Here is a 20,391-nt window from a genome sequence, read left to right as displayed (position 1 = left end):
TTATGTCTGTCTCCTTAATTTGCTATGAGGTCCTCTATGGTCATGTCAGCACATGTATCTCCCAACATCTGTATTTGCTTTCAAAAAACCCCAAAAAGGGGCGCCTGGGTGGCTCAGTCACTTAAGTGTCTGACTTCAGCTCAGGTCATGATCTCATGGCTTGTGAGTTTGAGCCCCATGACAGTGATCTCATGGCTTGTGAGTTCGAGCCCCATGTCAGGCTCTGTGCTGACCGCTCAGAGCCTGGAGCCTGCTTCAGATTCTGTGTCTCCCTCTCTCTCTGTTCCACCCTTGCTTGCTCTCTGTCTCTCTCTAAAATAAATAAGAAATTGTAAAAATTTAAAAAAATTAAAAAAAAAAAAAAAAGACAGGGGTGCCTAGGTGGCTCAGGTGGTTAAGCGTTCGACTTTGGCTCAGGTCATGATCTCACGGTTCGTGGGTTCGACCCCCGTGACTGGCTCTGGCTCTGTGCTGACAGCTCAGGGCCTGGAGCCTGCTTCGGATTCTGTGTCTCCGTCTCTCTGCCCCTCCCCGGCTCACACTCTGTCTCTCTCTCCCTCTCAAAAATAAACATTAAAAAAGTAATAAAATTAAAAAAATTTAAAACCCCACAACACAAGATATGTTCAAAGATATACTTTACTCCTCCTCTTCTCCAGGTGAGGACAGCTTCTGCCCTCCCGCAGGGAAGAGGAAGCAGAGGGAACTTCCCCCAGGGTGCTGGTGGGAACGTCGCAGGAGGAAGGAACACAGAAATTGGCAAGGACTTGAAGGACGGATATGCAAGTGCCGTAAGGCTTGCTGAGCCCTGAGTGTGCCAAAAATTAATTCATAAGCAAATGCTTATTTTATAGTTTCCCACTTGCTACAAAACACCAAGCAGAAAGACTCCTTTTGAGAGCTGGTAGGAAGGGGGTGAAGCCGGAGTGGGGAGGTAACGTAGGGGTTGCTCGAAGAGAAGCTCGATTCCATGGTTTGACAATGTGTCATCCTACCTTGCGGAGCTGAAGGGCAGTGGTAGCATCTCCTTGTTCCTGTAAGCACAGGGTTCACCATAAAGTCTGAGCTGCTCTCAGGTCAGAGGAGTTTGGAGATTAATATCCACCCCTCAGATAAGCCAGGGCACAGAGAGAAGATGCTCGAAGACTTGAGGACACTGTCCCTAAGAGTCCATTATGCCAGGATGGGAAATATCCTAAATGTGGGTTCCTGTCATTTCAGGGCTTTAGGTGATGATGTGACAGATAACAAGGTTTCAGAATAAAGGAGCAAACTCTCTCTGTGAGGGTTCCTAGCAAGCACTACATGTCTTTATTTTTGGATTCCCATAATTGATTCCTCCAAGGTCTGGGCAATGAAATTCACAACTTTTGGAGAGCTAAGGGCCCCACCAACTTCATCCTAAGGATTGGGATGAATATTCACAGAACACCCAGAAAGGCAATGACATGAGTCGTCGCTTCTGCAAAGACAGGACTGAATTTTCAGGGAGAACAAAGCTCCTCTGTGGCAGACAATGGTGCCTTTTTTTTTTTTTTTGAAACTTTAGCGCCCAACTCAGGGGTTTGACTGACCCATGATAGGTGCTCAATCGTTTATAATGCGGGGGGGGGCGGGTCATGGAGCCAGTCTCCAAAGTTGCCCACCTCCACACAGTTCCCTCCTAATATGCACATGCCCTCATCTCAACAACAGGTGGGGCTTTTCTCACCCCCACCTCTGAAATTGGGCTGACCTTATGACAAAACCTTATGACTGGTTTTGACCAAAAGAATGCGGCAGAAGTGACATTCGAGGAATCCCCCTCAGCCCAGGACTTAAAAGGATTTGTAGCTTCCACTTTCCACTTCTTGAAACTCCACTTAGACCCCAGTCAAGATGCTCTAAGAACTCCAAACCACATGGAAAGGCCACAGGGAGGAGAACCAAAGCAATCCGAGTGACAGTCCCCAGTAAGCTCCCAGATGAGAGCCAGAACCAAGTGGCCACCGTGGCTGACTACCCAATCAAGCCCATGCCAAAATCACATGGTATAGAAGAACCACTCAGCTGAGCCCAAGCCTACAGAAGTGTGACAGCTGTGAGAACGGTCACTGCTTCAAGGCACTAAATTTCAAGAGGACCGCTAAAGTGACAGGACTAAAACAGGGGGGTGGAGGAGACAAGAGGCACATGGCATTTAGTCTAGTTCTGTAGCTCTGAGTAAGTCAGAACCCTCACTGAACTCCTCAGACTCCAAAGAGATAGCCTGAGTGGAAGGACTTTATACACAGTAAGTGCCCAAACCCAGGGAGAATGGATGCCAGTTCCACTGTCTTCACTACTGAGCTCTGCAGCCAAGAACCCACCCCTGGCCCACCTACAGCTCTGTTCCTGAAGGTGACAAGGAGTTAAGTGGTAAGAAGGAGCAAGTCGTCTTTCTCTATAAAGCACCTACTATTCTTCCTCGGACCTTTACCATCATCCTACAGAATGAAGGCATCATAGGGAATGAGGAGTTCAGAGAACCCAGCTGCCCTGGTTTAAATCTTGGCTCTGCTACTTACTTATTGTAGGATTTGGGGCAAGTTCCTTAACGTTTTTTCATTTTACTTTCCTCATGTGTTAAAAGGGGTAATTATGGCATCTACCACCTATAGAGAGAGTGAGGATTAGATGAGAGGATACACTGAAAACACTGAAGCATAGTTCCTGGCTCATAGTAAGCACTTAACTGGCTATTATCATCATCATTATGGCTTTTACTTTTGTTAATTTTTAAAATGATCATACAGTAAAACTAACTTCTTTGGTATACAGTTCCACAAACTTTCACACATGTATAGATTCATGTGGCCACTACCAAAAGCAGGACACACAATAGTGTTATCACACAAAAAAACCCTTGTGCTGTTTCTTTAGAGTCAAATTCTCCCCTCGCCCCTAGTCCTGGCAAATACTGATCTGTTCCTCATCACTACAGTCCTGTCCTTTCGAGAATGTCATAGAATTAGAACCACATAGTATGCCTCCTTTTGAGATTGGCTCCTTTCTCTCAGCATAATGCCTTTAAGATGCATCCAAGTTATTGCATGGATCAATAGTTTTTTCCTTTTTATTGCTGAGTAGTATTCCATTGTATGGATCACCTGGAGTTTGTCCAATCATATTTTTCATAATTATTTTCACAAGCCAAAGAAAACTTCAGAAATGGAATCGGCCAAACATCACTGATAGATTCTAAGAATTCCTGGAAAAACATTTAATAATTGCTTACAAGTTCTGATTCAAGGCGACAAGGAACCCAGGGGCCTGCACTTAGGCCTCACACTTGATAGACATAGGAACAGAAACGCAGTAATAACTTCCTTAATCCCACACAGACCCGGACTGGAAGGTAGTACTTATTCTCCTTCTTCTCCACGTGAAACATGTTCTAAATCCTGGGAAGAGGTGCTTATAAGCATAAGGGTCCTTCTGCAGCCCTCTTTCTGAATAGGTAACACCCAGTTCCGGAACCCTATAGCCCTCGATGCTTCCCTTTGACTGCCCTTTCTACCACCAGTCACTGACAAACATTACTGCATGGAAGCCCACCTGACCTCAGACCAATTTCCCTTCCTGACACCACAACTGGACAATACAAACAGGAGTAACGGGCATGGAGTTGCAGTGGGACCTTAGGCCACCTTCAATGGATTACAGCATTTCAGCAATCATTAATGGTTGCAGCGACAGTGTTAACCCAACTCAGACTAACTTCCCACAGCTACTCATTTACTACTTCAACCAGCTTCTCTAAAGCAGGATGAAATTTTCAATCACTCCCCCTGGGGCTTCAAGGTTCTTAACCAGCTCCAGACACAACCTGAGTTCCACATCATTCTCTCCAGAGAAAGAAAGCTCGGGGCCAAGGGAGAGCTCACAACTCAACTCTAGGCTAGAATCAATTTTCCTGGAACCACGGGTCTCTACTAAAGCCATGGGCCAGATTCTCCCCTCCACCCTCTGAGGTCACAGAATGGGAAGGATGAGGGAGAAAGAAAGCGTGAGCATGTGTGCCCTAGGTGCTATGCCCTCCCATCCCGGCTCACCCCCTCATGAGCACACTGGATCCCTTAAGAGAAAACATCTCCACTCCCTGCGAGGCTGAACTATTGGAACTCTATTGTGGCAGTTCATCTGGAGCCTGAGCTTATGAGTAATAAATGTGTGAAAACATGAAACTAATATTCATAATTACTTTACAAGATAAAGAACTTGAAGGAAAAACAGCTTCTGTGTGCCTTGCCATCATCATGAGGGGTACACTGTGAAAAACACGGCATCCTGCCAGAACCGCAGACTCCATCTCGCCAGCCAGCCTTAGCACCGGCGGCCCTCAGCCCCCACGAGCCCTTTCCAAGTTTCATTATTCCTTAATTAACGGTGCCTTCATGCTTCTCCTCACCCAGATGCTTTTGAGCCTCAAAGAGCCAAATGAGACCTCTGATCTTCTCATCTTCCACATCTGTTTAGGTTCCATTTTGGCCAGCATTTACCAACTATCAGTGGGTCTAGGGTCCAGTCTCAAGCAGGGAGTGTTGGAGAGTCTGCATTCATGATATCCCGTCCCTGAGCCTGTTGCCCCACTAGGTTCAGTACCTCTTCTTCTCCCCATTTTTTTTTCTACTGAAGTGTAACTTATGTACAATAAAGCACACCAATTTTCACTGTATGGGTCACTGAGTTTGAAACAGGATGTACCCGTGTATTCACCCCCCAGGTGGAGACGTTAATTATCTCTAGCACTCCAAAAAGTGCCTACCCTAGAAAATATCCTCTCCCACATTATGACCAATTTTATCATAGAATTATTTTCAGTTTAAGTTCTTGTTAGCTCTCTCCTACGTTATTGCTAATTAACTTACTTATTTGAACTGCCACCTTCTGGATCCTGTTCTCATGTCACCTGTCCAACACTGCCAGATCTGTAGTCCTAAATGGCAGCACCAAGGTCCTTGACAGGCTGCCCTATACTGCATACAAACTCTCACACCCACCGCCAGTCCCCGTTCACCACCCTACGCCAGCTCTGCTCAGTGTGACGGACCCAATCCCTGTTCTCCAGCACCCCTCCAGCTCCTGCACCCTGGGCCTCCTCTTCCCTCCCAAGCAGCACAAAAGGGCTGGCTCATGACCCAGTTCCACATCATTTCCACCCTTCAGACCCACAGCCATCCTTCAAAGCCAATCTCATCAAAAAAAACCTTTCACTGACTCCTCACACAGATGTCATTACTTCTTCCTTGGAGGGTCTGTGTTATCATTCTTACCTTTTAGATGGCATTACCATTATCCTTGAGAAAAATACATGTGTTTGCATTCTTGTATTCTTGCGAGATTTTTCAATTTCTATAAGACTAAGCTTCTAGGATTCTAGGATTTCTCTAATTAGTAAAGCTTTAAAAGAAAACTGCAATTTCCAAAAAACTGGAAGCAATAACCTAGGGTTTCCACCTTTTTCTTTAGCCAGAGGGGGAAAAAAACCTGTCACCCACTATCAAAATCTTTTCATTAAAGCAAAGACTTTGGAGCTAAAAGAAAAATTGGAGAGGATATAATATCAGAAATAAAATAGTAAGATGGTCCTTCAAACTGAATTTACTTGGTTTGTGAAAAACTCCTCCCAAGCTCTCCATTTTTTATACTTGGCTGTGCCTGGAGAACCTTCTCATAGACCAACTGGCTCCAGTGTCTAAAAACCACTGCCTTATAGTTCCTACTAAAGCAATGTGTACACACAAAGCACTCGATACATGTTTAGTTCAACTGATCTAGTCACTGCAAATCAGGTGGTTGAAAAACAAGGAGTGTTTGACACTGCTTCCATTCCAACAGGGCAATAAGTGGGCCCTATTCTCAGGAGAATGACCACAGGATCCATCCACGCTCACAGTCAGACTCACATGTGACAAAATCAGCAATCCCAACTTGTCACAACTCCGGTGCAAGTGATGACTCAGGCAAGCACTGGACTTTGCCCCTGTCACAAATCTCCAGTTAGGGAAGTGCCTAATAATGAACTTCAGAATTGTGTGTTGGGGCAAGCAGGGAATGGAGGGCGAGAAGACAGGACCACCACAGTTCGCTGCGCAGCGTGTTCAAGCAGCAGGGCGTCTGGGAGAATGAGCAGGGGCTGAAATTCAACCTGGCCCAGGCAAACCTCCCCACAGCAAGGCATGTCCTTGGCTGGTTTGCACAAAGAACCAAGACTCCATTGATCAAGACTCTGAATTTAAGTTCAAGCCCAAGAATTTAATGTCAAATATACACATAAGGGTAAATTTTATGGTGTATTGGTATATCTCAATAAAGCTGTTAATCAAAATGTGTATTCACACACACAGGGAGCAAACCCTTATTCAAGAGCCAACAAAGAAGGAAGACTGCATGATGAACGGGATAAAATATTTAAAGAAATAATTTTAATTGCCATTTCTACATGAAAATTATAAATATATTAAATTTATTAAAATTGACTTATTAAGGACTTCTGTCAAGAATTCTATCAAGTTTTTATTGTTTTAAAATATATATCCAGCTAACAAAAAATCATCTACACATCTTTGACTAACCTCGCCTGACTTTTCCCAGTTAGTACAAATTGGTGTTATTAGTTCAAATGGCTGTATTGAGCTTTTCACTTCAAAGGTAGGGAAATTTATAGCCATTATCTACAGATACAAAAATTAAATCCAAATAGCACACACAGTCTAAACTCTTTTTTAGTCATCCTCTGATGGGATCCTCTATGTTCTTGGATAAAAAAAAGTAAATACACTTCATTCAATCATTCATTGAACAAACATTTATGGACATCCTACCATGCCTCAGATCTTGGACCAATTTTCTTCATACATCCTTAGCAGTTTATCATTTTCAAATGTGACTCATGTTTTGAAACCAAGTCTAAACTATGACTGAATGACCAAGGAAGATACTGGTAGAATTCGTTTTTCAGAAGAACAGAATTTTGTACTCTAAGAACGAGGGTTCCATTGTGGAAGATCTTGGCATCACCTAGGTGCCTGGCTCCCAGAACAGATTCTCTTCCTGCTCAGTGGGGATGCCACACAGAAACCAAGCTGCCTTCTTACCTGTATAGTGGTGTTGCCTCCTTCCAGAAGGGCAATGGCCAGGAGAATGCTTTCATGAAACACTCGGTCACTGGACGCGTTCATTATGAGATCAATGACCAGATTAGAGGCACCCTCCTTGTCGAGGTGGCACTGAACCTCAGCCAGGCTCATCTCACCCCTGCTTGTGGAGCTGGACCCAGAGCCTCCCGCTAGGAAGATGGAATATTGTTCTTATTAACCACAATCAGAGCAGCAAACGTGTATTGCATACCTACTATGGACCAACACTTAATGCACCAAACATTGTAACAGTATTATCTCCTTCAACCTTCTTAAAAAAACCCACAAGGAAGGTACTAATTATTAGCACAGAGGTGAAGTCACTTGTCTTCAAGGGGGACACCCAGCTTGTGAGTAGCAGAGATGGTAACTGAACGTAGGCAGGTAAGATGAAGAAGGATATATTTCCAGCAAGAGACCCAAAGCCATCCAGTCAAGACTCTCCCTAGCATTAAAACACAGTGACTTAGTGCAGAATTATCAAGAACTAGTTTGAGTTCAAGAGATAAATCAAACTTATACATGTCTTAGAACACTCCTAAGAAAATTAAGACTGTAACATTCACTTTAGCCCTGTTTCTAACAAACCCGCCCTAGCTAACCCCAGACTCATTCTTTCCCGTAATTTACCTGTTCATTCATTCAATAGTTACTCCATGCTTGGCATGGAGCCAAGAGCTGGGGATAGGAGAGTGGAGAAAACAAATGAAATTCCCATCCATACTGAGCTTGAGATGACATGAATATACTTAAGAATACATGGCCTATGTCATTTAGTGGAATGGATTCCAACTGTGCTTAGAAAATGCCTATTTATGAACTTGACTGGCACTATTATTGGCAATAACTGAAACATTAATGTACATGGGGACATGGACTGATTAATTTCAGAAAAAAGAAAATCAGCCATCAGTCCTTCCCTGCAGACCTCAATTCAAACGCCACCTCCTTTACACTGCTTGTCTTGACTATCTGGATCCATTACATCCATAGTGCAGAGTACAAATTGGGTTGCTGATCTTCTCTTTTACAGCTTTTTAAAGCAGTTTCTAAACACCCAAACACCCTCATAATGCCTCCCCAGGACTCATATTTGTGGAGTGACCCCACTACAGAAAATAAAGTGAAATCGTTTTGAGATGTTATGTGAGGAACTTCTGCTTGAGAATCCCTGGGAACTTTCAGATGAAATGAGAAGGTCCTGTTCCTGAAATGGTCTGAGAAGTGTGTCGTCACCGAAGCTGCTCAACCCCATGAAGCAAGCAGATATGTTTCAAGTTTTTATCTGGAGAGAAACTCAAGGTTCTTTCCCAGAAATTGCTAGGATAACTTTATTAATCACCAAATATTTTGGTGCTACTTAGAGAATCTGCAGTCCATAACAGTCTTCATTAGAGATAGGGAATCAGACAAGTCACATTTGTGCTTCAAGCAATGAGCTCCCACCCCAAACTCAAATCAACACCCCCAATGAGTTCAATGTACTTGCAACTTTTACCTGTAATTGTGCTTACCATGTTTTGTAACATCTTTAAGGATTTACTTTTATGCAATTCTGGACTTTTTTTTTTTTTTTTTTTGTAGTGGGGAGAAAAACTCTCTTAAGAGTTTGGGAGGCTTACAGCATAGGCATTAGAATTAGCTCTATCAAGGTTCAAATTATAGGCCAGTCACTAAGAAGCTTCCAATTTCTCTGTTAAAAAGGGACAGCAACACTACCCACCATAGAATGAAGAACTCGGAGGAGCAAACAAGAACGTAGAACACTTAGGAGAGCCCTGGCACTCATTTATAACATAAATGTGAGCTTTTGCCATCCTTGCTGCTAACGTCATTGTTATTTAATGGTAAGAATGATTCCTAATGACCACAAGAAAACAGGCAGTGAAATCAAGTTCCTTGAGTCATTCAAAAATCACCAAGAGGGTTGCTGTACTGGAAAGAGGGGCAAGAGTCTTAGCCAATAACTAATTGCAGGGAAATATTTTTAGCTATCACTTTGATGGTAGACCAAAAACAAAACGAATTGCTAGAAAACACACTGGCAACCCAAATTCATCTGTCAGAGTTTCAACCTGTTAAGTAGAAACATGTAGCTCTTACGTGGCACACTCAATTCACACGTGCAGCTAATTAGCACACAACACAGCCTACCTCCTCCCCCAGGCTTGCTGGGTCCTCCTGGTGACAGCGGGCCATTGCCAAAGCTGGTGAGGCTTTCTCTTCTTCCTGAAGGTCTGATGTTTCCATAGTAACGGTTGACCAAAATTTGCCTGAGCGCCTCACCCTTAATTCAAACAGGATAATGAAATCAGGTTCTGAATTCAATGCATAACTAAGCTACTAATATTCAAAAAACACAGAGGTACTCAGTTATAATTGGCTCAGTTTCACTCAGTGAAAAAATAAATTATTAATAAAAGCATTTGGAAACTGTAAAGTTAACTTCTTCAATATTTTCTCAGGAAACCACATCATTAAAAAAAAAGCAATCTAGAATACTAAATATCTCAAGTACTCTCTCCCACGGTGATAAATACAGAACATTAATTTTGAAAGGTAACTAACAATAACAAAAACAAAAAATCCCTTGGAGTAAGCCAATAAAATTCAGACAAAAAGAGACTTTTACAGGTCACCTTTCACATAGCAATATAAAAATGTTACTCCAGGCACAGAGTTATTCATAAGATTGTAAGAGAATACTAAGACATAAAAGTAATACTGCAAAATGATATGATAAGCTGAACATAAGCCTTTCTAATAGAAACAGTCAATGGGTCAAGTGGTGAAGAAAAATGCTATGGAAAATAAGTGGCAGATATCAGATACGTCATTCAAAAAATAAGCACCATAGATGAAACGACATTTGACATTTGCTTTGAAATAACAAGGGAAGGGAATAGGTAGGGATATAAATGAGACAAGAGCAGCAAGGAGTTGATGGTTGTTGAAGCCGAGTTATGCATGCGGCTTCTTAAAAGTTTTCTGATTCTTCTCGTATGTATTTGAACATTTCTGCAATAAAATGTTTTAAAAATATAACCATCAAAAGAATCTTGGACAGAAGACATAACATCTCTTTCACACAACTCCAACCAAAAAAATAAATAAATAAAACTGTGATTTGTTCTCTAACACTGCGGGGACATTGGCAAAGCGGCACAGAGCAGCAGGATTTTATTCTCAGCTCTATTCCACTTTCAGTTATGCTAAGTGACTCCCAGGACACCTCCCAGTCTGGAAGCTTCTGAAAGTCAGAGGCTGTATGGTTCTCCCCCACACTCTTTCCCAGGGACAAAGTAGTAAGGCCTGGAGTTCCTCTGGCACATCATCAGGAGGGGTAAGTGAGAAGTCTAGCAGAGAGAAGGCGTGCTGAAATATAGCAGGTGTCTAAAATAGAGGCTCAAGAGTTCTTCTGAAGAGACCTGCAACGGTAACATGAGCCAGTAGAATTTAAAGTGATTTGTTAATTAGCTCCAAGAATAGGTCTGGAGACTTCAAGTAGGGTGTCTGCAAAATAAGATGGGATGGAGCAGACAGGAGGCCAGGAAGGTCCCTGAGAGTAGCAGAGAGGCTGGGGGCCAGAGGGAGATGGGACCAGGGAACCAAGGAGAAAGGAAGAAAACTCCTTAATTCAGCACCAAAATCACGTAAGGTCTTAGGGCTACACTGCCAAATTTTTCTTCTCAATTCATGCGGTTGGTCAAAGACCCCAGGGACAAACTGGGATGGGATAAACAGGAGAGGAGGGGGTGGGCAGTACTGATTCTTAACTCAAAGCTCAGGAAATGGAAAAATCTCTATTTTCTTCTATCCATTCCACCCACAAATGTCTCTCATCGTAGTTCAGCAAAGAATGGTGCTTCTATTAACTCATAAGACTTGTTTCCCACCTTGAACAACTGTAAATACAAAATTCCAAGAGTTGCTTCCGATGGGGAAGTTATTTCTGAGATTTTCACGTACTTTTTAAATGGACTGCATTTGGTACAGTAGTCTTTAGTGGCTTAGAAAACCACATTTTTGTTATAAAGGTTTAGCTCTGCTGGTGTTTACGTCTCCAGGACCAGTACAAACACATCGATACTCTCCAAAGCAGTCACTGAGAGCATGGTGATTTGAAAGGGTGACTTCATTTTTTTTTTTTTTTTTATGAAGGAAATTGAATAAGACACAAAAAAATGGAAAAACATTCCATGCTCCTGGACTGGAAGAATAAATATTGTTAAAATGTCAATACTACTGAAAGGCTGACTTCATAAGAGAAATATAAATTTCAAAGGATAGTTCAAAAAAGCCTACTCAAAAAGAAAAAGAGAAAGAAAAGGTTACCTCCACATTGGAGGTAACAGGAGACTGAACATGATTTCTTTTTTTTTTCAACATAATGATGTATCTATTTGATTTTCTTTCAGTAACATACAGACTGAATTTCCACAATAGGGAGTGGTTGACAGTAAACCACCCCAAGTCTCTAACTGGATCCCTTTGGGCAGCACAGGGACTGGGAGGTTGACAACGGAGTTGAGACCTAAGAGCTGCAATCACAGAAGACAGCCAATATAGCCTTCCTGGCAAAAGCATCTGGAGGATTGTAGGGTGGAATGGTCAAGTCACAAGCAGGGCGATTGTGACCAACTGACAAACACGCATCTTTAAGCAACTGTCAACCACAGCCTTTGCACTATAATCCCACTTAAGGAAGGAGAGACTCAGATTTTCCACTTCTGAGTTCGAGGGGAATTAGCAAGACTATGGTCAGTTTGTAATCAAGCAAGCGGGAGGTGAAGAAAGGAGCACATGCCATCTGGGAACACGTGGACTCCAGGAACAGGAACTTCACATTTATGCAGCTTGGACGCCAACTGAAGTTACAGAGGGATCTCACATTACCATTTTGTCTCTCTTTCCACAGAAAAACCCTGGCAGTTACCATAGCAACTGATGCATCAAATGGTACATTTTTCCCCCATAAGAGAATATCATGAAATGTGCTAATTATGGAAAAACACACACACGTACATTCTACCCTACGAACTTTTATTTTTTTTCCCTTTTAATTATAAGGTTTTTGGCACATATTTACCTCACCTTCTCTCCACAAACACACACACACACACACACACACACACACACACACACACACACAAAAGTTTAAGCTGCAAGGGAAAAAAACCCCACAGAGCATGTGGGATTTGCCTTTTTTCTTTTCTTTTTTAACAAGTTGAGATTTATTCCTTTTTCTGAAAGAATAAAGATTGATAATTTTAGGTAAAAAGGAAAAAAGAAAATGGACAACATTATAAAAAGTTATGCAAATCCCTAGTGTAAAAACTTAGGTTGAAGAAAAATTCTGTTTTCTGAGCCAGTGGTTTAATTTAGGAAAAATTAAAATCCGCAGAGAAAAAGCCTTCCTAATCATCGTGATATAAATTACTCAAGAGCACAAAACTGTTCAGAGTACTAGGCTCAGAAACCTGACTGCAGAAAAGGAAAAACAACAACAACAACAACAACAAAACCCCCCAAACTCCCCAAATAACCTTACTTCTTCAGTTTTAATATTTGGCCACGCAGCCCTTTATAAAAAATAAGTAATTTTTTTCCCAGCAGTTCACACCTGTAGTACACAAACAAGTATCAGATGTTTGTCTTGGTAAGTAACTCCACACACACATTATTACCTAAGACTGAGTAAAGGTAAAGGCCAAGAGCTTCTTTTGCAGGAAGTGTGATTTTAAAACCATAAAAATGGTAGACCAGTGATGTAGAGTAATGAAACCAAGCTCCTGCCTTGCAGTTTGCTCACATAAGTTTCATTTCTCTCAGACTAGTGGCTAAGGACAGGTGGAAATATAGCCAAGTGTTGAACAAGGCACTAAGGAGTTAACATTGCCACTTACACAGGAGAGAGAAAGTAACTTTTTGGCTTCCCAGGTTCCAGGCACTTAAAAATCATGTGCTGCAGGAAAGATCACCCTCTCACATGAGTGGTGGGCCTTTCACATCTTAGTCAGCATTAAGGTAGTGCCTCGATTTTAACATACCTGCCTTTTGTTACTAGTGTATACCAAATCACTGAAGTGTTTCAAGCTGGAAGGTAACTACAGCAGTTAGCAACCCTTGTCATAGTGCAGCCATTGTGCTAAGTGCTTCACGTGCACACCCCAGCAGAACAGTCCTAAGGGAGTAGAGCCTATTAATGGCCTCATTTTACAGCAGAAGAAACTGAGGCCCAAATCACACTGCTAGGACTTGGCAAAGGGAGACCTGAACTTGTTTTTAATTCTAAAGCTGACATGCTTGCGCAGCATTCAACAGTGTGCCCCCTGGGAACCCAGGGTGTAAGAGACACCTGTATGGCCTTACCAGCTACTTCTAAGGCCCATGGTAATTCTTAGAGGACAGGCAAGGACAGAAAACACAGGAATGCAAGGGGCCCTCGCTCAATGAACTGCAAGAGATACAGGATGCTGGAGAGGAAGGGTTGAATGCCAACTCTCTGGGAGCTATTCTTTGGTCATAGCCTGAGAAATTATAATCGCAGAAGAGTGGAAAGAATTTGGGACAAAGTGGGACCGGGCAGGGGCTAGATCGTGTGAGCAGAGCAAAGGTGCACCAGGCTGCCCCCTGATCTCAGGCCTAAGCCCTCCGGACACTGATGACCACAATTCCAAGGCAATCTTTGCAATAACTGCTTGTGTTCTAACTCCATGACTTTGAGTAAAGTACTTTACTTGCCTGTGTCTCAGTTTCCTAATGCGTGAAATGGGGATGAAGGCCGTGTCACTGGGTTACGGTCAGCATTAATAGAAACTGATGAGTTAACGTATGTACAAGGCTTAGCACAGTCACTGGTATATGATAAGTACTCAGAAGCCCAGGATATCTGCTTATCTTCCAAACATGAATAACATGAATTGGTCAGCATGCTAATGATGTATACAGGCCTAGTAGAAAATGGTTTGGCAATGCATAATCAGCACCTTAAGAAAGTGTCTATCCTTTAGCCTAAGAGTGCCCCTTCTAGGAATCTATCCAAAGTTGTACACATTTCATTTCTTCATCAAAGGGATAAAATGACAGACTACTTGCTTATTTGTGGAACTTTAGACAGCTATTAACGTTCAAAGACTTTCAAAGAAAATGACCATATATAATATTGAATGACAAAAGGTACACAAGTTGTACACTTAGACTAATCCCAAGGACAGTGAAAATGCTCAAGGGCACACATTCACATCTGTGTAAAAAAAGGGCAGAATAAATATATCGTTAGCTGTTTTTATAGCTGAGTAGTACAATTATCAAGTTTTCACTATACTTTATTATAAATTACCCATAATGATCATCAATGACTTACAAAAAAATATTTATGACTTCACCTAACTAGAAAGCCACTACAGAAAAAGAAAAGAGGTCACAAAAAGCTTATTAGCTTGCTGGTCATTATTTGAGACTGGTCCTACAGGTAGGTAAGAGGGAGACTCTCCAGTTACCCTCACTGATACAAATGGCTGTGACTGGTCCTGAGCCAGTTAGCACTTTAAGAATATCAACACCAACAAAAGCTGTCTTTAAATTATAGTGTATGGCTGAGGGAGGTGTTATGGTCATTAGCTCCCAACATCCAAGACTACGTACCCTTTTATGGTCTTCCAGTTGCCTCAGGGGGGGACTCGGTTCAAGTTCCTGCTAAGCATGCAGAAATTCCATTTTAAGTACAACACTAGGCAGACATGACCATCTTCAGTATCAGTCACAAATGAAACACACCAAGAGCTCAGACTGAGCAAAGAGTTACACAAAAGGATTATAGGCCCTTAAAAAAATTTTCCCAGACACATATTAATGCTCGATTACTTTGAATGCTGAACAATTGTCCTGTCCCCAACCCTGATGTACTGTTTAAAGTGAGCAGACTTATGACTTTTTTGCCATATGTTACATTATGTACTTTTACATAACAGGGCAGGTCCTCACAATTCATACATGCATTAACTGCGTGGCACATGCATAAGAACATCAATGCACACACTTCTGAACAGACACATACACGGCACCTTGGCTCTCCCCGACCCACCAGTACACAGCATTCTAATCCAAGCTGCTAAGAGTGATGTGCTCTGATCAGCGTATTAGAGACTGATCATTACAGAGCATCCACATTGCAACTCAGCTACCTGGTAATCGGTTTCATTTTTAAGATTTTCATTAGACTTTTTTTTTTTTTAAATATATTGCGCTTCATTCATGCTTTACCCTACTGTGGTTTTAGAATAGCTTCTGAAAGTAAATTTTCATAGTTAGAAATATGCCGCCCCAGAAAGCATCTCTAAGACTTTAGATGCCTTAATTAATTCTAGTTCCTCATTTAACAAGATTAGTTAGCAAGAAGAAGAGAAAGAGTGCAATGTGAAACTGACTATATTAGCAGCTTTCACCAAAACTACACATTAATATCCAGAACTTCAAATGTGCATCATCTCTGCACAGGACCCAGGATTTATTTTGTGTAACAAGAGAAAGGTCTTGACATTCCAGAGTCTCTCAAAAGAACATTTCAAGAGGGAGACAGTTTCGTGTGAAAGCCTTCACAGAGCCCTATCTCCTCACCTGGAGGAACACTTTGGTTTACCTCCAGCAACTAAGAACATTCTTTCTACAGAGAGAGTCACCTCAGTTACAGAAACCATTAGTTCCCAGCCCAGCTAGAGGACTTCCCTCCTGTATCTACCACCAGGACAGAAATTCCCCCACAACAACTCAGACACTCAACCAGGACAACTGAGAAGCACCCATATTTGCTGTCATTGCAAATATAGGTAAGCAACACACACCTCTGTGGAGTTCTCAGAATCCGGAGCTTGTGGTAGCTAGTTGGGAGTAAAACAAATCATGTTAGTTATGGCACTTGAATCTCGTGGGGTACAAAGAAGTCCAGAGACCAACACTCAAGGACAAAACACAGAAGGCAAGATCAAAGATGAGGTGACCTGGCTATACCACATCTTCAGCAACCAAGGCAGGGAGATCATTTCTCTCTTAAATTGGATTAAATGTGGTCATGCTGGAAAAACAATTGGCCCGAGATAGGGAAATTTATTTAAAATGAGCAAAGAAACGAAAGACTACTAATGACCAAGGAGGAAATCTGTATTTAAAAAAAAAAAAAAAAAAAAAAAAAAAAAGGATGCCAAACAAAGAACCGCTGCACACCTGTGTTTTGATCATCAAGAGAGGAAAAGCTATTCCAGGGCTATCCGCAAAGGTGCAGGGAGGGAGGAACAGGTGGGTAATGACAACAGAGGTCTCGGGGGCAGTCTCCTTCCCAGGGGTCCAAAGGTTGCCAAAGACAGCACCACCAATCTGTCCTCCACAGGGCACACGCTCCAAGCAGGGAACTGATGTCAGATGTAACTGCCAGACCCCACCCAGACCTCCCTGGACCAAAGTCACGCACAGGGCACGGCTGGCTGGTTCAAGGTGCAGTTTGGGACTATGGAATGAGGCCAACGCTCCTGCTGCAAGGGAGTGACCTTGGCCTGCCTTAGCAATGCTCCAGTGACATAGCACACCCGTACTGAGGCTCGGTTGTGGCTGTTTGGTGGTGAGCCAGGGGATGTGTTGAAAGCACAGAAGGACTATACCTGTGAAGTCTGGTGGTGTCTCAATCCAGCTCAATGCTACCCACCCCCTTGGTTTGATCCCCCAGATGGAAACGATGTTTTTGATGTGAGAATGTTATTATACAACATCATGATGTATCTTGTTTTCTATTTCCAACAGGTAAAATGAAGAAAAAAAATATAGGAGATCTCTTTAAGTACAGAGATTAAAGCAATTCTCCAGGGACAGCGCGGACATATAGAGAGGGCTGCTCACTCAATAATGGACAGAAGAATTTTGAGACATGAGCACAACTCCCCTAACCTCAGGGGAAGGAAAAAATGTATCTCCAGAGTACTGAGCTTCCTGCTGGGGTGGGGATACACAGAGTGGCAGGACAGACGGAAGGAAGTATGGCCAGGTCAGTTATAGGTCTTTTCGAGACATAAATAATATCACAACCCAAGAAAACACTTTATTGTTTTATTTGGTATGCTTTAGGCTAAAGAATTAAAATTGTGTAAACATTTTTGCTATCTCGGTGCGAAAGGGACACAGAAGAAAAAGGAGAATTAAGGTAATGGCCCATACATTTTAGAGCAGTTGGAGGTATCAATGGAAAAACATGTCATCTCTGGCTACATTCTCACTAACATATCCTTTTATAGTGATCCTGTATGATTAGAACAAAAGAATTCTAGGCATGGGTTTACTGGAGGAACTCCCCAGAGCTACCGTATTGCTCATTTTCCCAATCCAAACAAAAGTTAAAGGAAATGAAGAAGAGGTTAAAGGAAATGAGAACCTGGAAGTGGTGGGGTTTGGTTCAGTTTCGTCAATTTTCCTGTCTGACATCTCTGTGTCTGAAGAAGCATCGTGAGTACGTTTAGTATGCTCATAGGGAGTATATGGCTATTTCTTAATCACTCAGGCATCAGTGGCCTCTGATAGGCTTTATGATTGTACAGTCAGTCCACTGCTTCCTTAGACCACTGTCATGCTTGTTTTGCAATTAATTTCCAAGATAAAAATGACATTCAAATTATCTTTTCTCCTTGAACATTTCATGAAGCCTTTTGAGACAACAAAGGATGTTGTGCAGCCTTGGGAATCATTATGTAAACAGAAGGACACCTTTTTAACGCTATCCGTTCATTAAACAGAATAGCAACACCCAACGTGCTGCACAGGGTCATGTGTCCAGAAGCTCATCCAGGCACCGGCTTTATGTGAACCTGAGCCAGTCACTGAACCTCTCTGAGCCTCCATGTCTTGACCTGCAGTCAACGAGACTGGAGCACATATTCTTTAGGGTTTCCTCCAGTTAAAACATTAAACAATCGTTGGTGTATTTTTAGTAAACTTCATTTCACAATATTTAAGAGCCAGTCCCCTAAATAAGACAACTTGCTAGGACATAAAATGAGTTCAGGCATGGCAAAGGCCAAACTATACATGGCATATAATTTGGTAAAAACAACAACAACAACAACAGAACTCCAATGGCCTTTGCCAGCACTTCCTCCTATGAGGATTTCAGTTCTATTTCCTTGAGGATGAGGTTACTTCACAGCAATTACTTGAAATTTTGAAAAATAGAAGCATATTCCTAATAAGCTACATTGTTCAAATAAGGTAACAGCTACATAATTACCAAAAGCAATTGATAATGTTTAGTAAATGCATGAGGTTATTTTTCTCAGCACATTTTCATTATAAAATTAATTTCTTTTACATGAAGCATCATCCTCAATGTTAAGGAAGGATGCTGAGAGAGAGAAAACGGTCATGTCTGAATTCGGACAAGTCTGGTCTTTCCCACCCTATTCCTAGGATCAGTCACTATATTTAGGTGCTGACATCTTCAATCAAGGCAAAGCCTCCCGAACCAGCAGATGATGCACAACAGTCTGATGCTGTGTGGTTTTGAACTTGGAAACCCACTACTGCGCCCTACTGCCTATTCTTATTTCTCTCATCTTAAGTCTTCCCATTGCTTTTAGACAAGGTCAGCAAAATTTAAACTAATTTAAACTAAAATAGATTTCAAATGATTGGCTTTGAAAGACAAATTCAAAATCAATCTCAAGTCACTGAATCCCAAGTGTCCTTGGATGAGGCCACAAATCAAGGCATCATAACTATGGTCCTTGAGTGGTAACTACCTATGTGCTTCTAAGACACTGGCATGCTCACTTTCAATATGTGACGTACCTAGCACTTTATAAAAGGATGAAGTTCTACTATAAATGAAGGAAATCATACCTTCTCATCTTAAAAAACAAAACAAAACAAAAAAAAAAAAAAACAGCTCTTAGTCTTCCTAGACTATACACCTATTTCCGGTGTATGTACAAGACTATCCGTTCACATACATACATACATTTCATGTATGCCTCTAACAGACTAGCAGAGACCACAGCCTTGTAAAAAAAAAAAAAAACAAAACAAAACCTTTTGTTTTCCGCTGCCATCAACATAAATCATCCTATTAACCATAGGTTTCTAGAATTTTCCTTTGAAAGATGAAGTCTTTTTCCATGGACCATCCCTAGTAGAAACTGAATACAGTTTAAGAAATACAAGCGTATTATGATCCTCATTATCAGCACATCAAAGGGAATGTATGAACTCCAGTACCCCTGAATCAGCCTCTGGTTCCTCTTCACCCACTCAAAACCTCAAAGGGGCAAACCAACCAAGCAGCCAACAGTGAACAGGCTTGCAAATATGTTTGCAGGAACCTGTCCTTCATGAGCCTATGCAAACCCACCTTAAGAGACCAGAGAGCTTTAAAGAAAATTGAGCTGACATAGGTTACCTAAGCATTTTACCAGAACAATTTAAAACCATCACACTTGCTAACACAATACCCTTTATTAATGGTATTTGTTTTTAGAAACAAAGAAGTAAAAATCATTTAGTCCCAATGACAGTTTCACCTTTACTTTACAGAACACGTTCATTGGAACTCAGATAAATTCATTTTTAAAAAACACATCTGATTTAATTATACAATTCCAGTCATTGTGGAATAATCTCACGATATTAAAAAAAAAAAAAAAAAAGCTACCAAAAAAAAAAAAAAAAAAAAAAAACACCACCAAAAACCTCAAATCATCCAGAGATTTCTGCAACAGCTTCTGTATGCTCTGAATTGAGCTTGCTTGCTCTATGGTTGCTAGTGTCTAACAGTAAACAGCCCCACTGCATTTATTGGCAATTGCTGCTGAAGGTCACACATCAGCAGTGAGCCTAAATTCCAGGAAAAAAAGAAGCTCTTATGTAACTGCCGCCTGAATGTTGGCAGGTGCCCAACCCAGCAGTTCACAGCAATGTAAAAAAGTAGGACACCTCCACCCTGGGTTGGACGTCATGAGAACGCCCCCTGAAGGTGAAATTTAATAATTCTTCGGTTTCTCTTCTCTTCTCCCCCACTCCCCCACCCCCACCCCAAGTGAATCTTACAAAATTCTCCGTTGGTGGCATCCTTTGCTTGCAGAAGCAGCTCAAAGTGGGGTAAGCTGAGGGCTGACGTTAGCGGGCTGCAGCCACCCTGAACAAGTGGGCATGCCACTCTAGCTCTTCTGTTGTGATGCAGGAAGCCCAAGCTGGCACA

General features: G+C 41.9%; 1 protein-coding gene across 6 annotated transcripts in view; it reads right to left on the bottom strand.

Annotated features, from left to right (window-relative positions):
* ITPR1 (inositol 1,4,5-trisphosphate receptor type 1) overlaps nucleotides 1-20,391 on the bottom strand; it is a 328,400-nt gene that overhangs the window by 96,344 nt on the left and 211,665 nt on the right. For 2 of the 6 annotated variants that reach the window (XM_045493609.1, XM_045493611.1), the window contains 4 exons: nucleotides 16,004-16,039; nucleotides 14,808-14,858; nucleotides 9,315-9,447; nucleotides 7,119-7,309 (listed from right to left, as the gene is read on the bottom strand). In XM_045493609.1, the coding sequence (XP_045349565.1) occupies nucleotides 7,119-7,309; nucleotides 9,315-9,447; nucleotides 14,808-14,858; nucleotides 16,004-16,039 (411 nt within the window). The remainder of the gene's footprint in view (nucleotides 1-7,118; nucleotides 7,310-9,314; nucleotides 9,448-14,807; nucleotides 14,859-16,003; nucleotides 16,040-20,391) is intronic. The other 4 variants (XM_045493610.1, XM_045493613.1, XM_045493612.1 and 1 more) reach the window with 2 other exon arrangements.

Source organism: Leopardus geoffroyi, chromosome A2 (genome assembly GCF_018350155.1).
Source record: "Leopardus geoffroyi isolate Oge1 chromosome A2, O.geoffroyi_Oge1_pat1.0, whole genome shotgun sequence".
Taxonomy (NCBI): Eukaryota; Metazoa; Chordata; class Mammalia; order Carnivora; family Felidae; genus Leopardus; species Leopardus geoffroyi.
The sequence above is the reverse complement of the archived record's forward strand: the minus strand, read 5'-3'. Positions and strand labels throughout refer to the sequence as shown.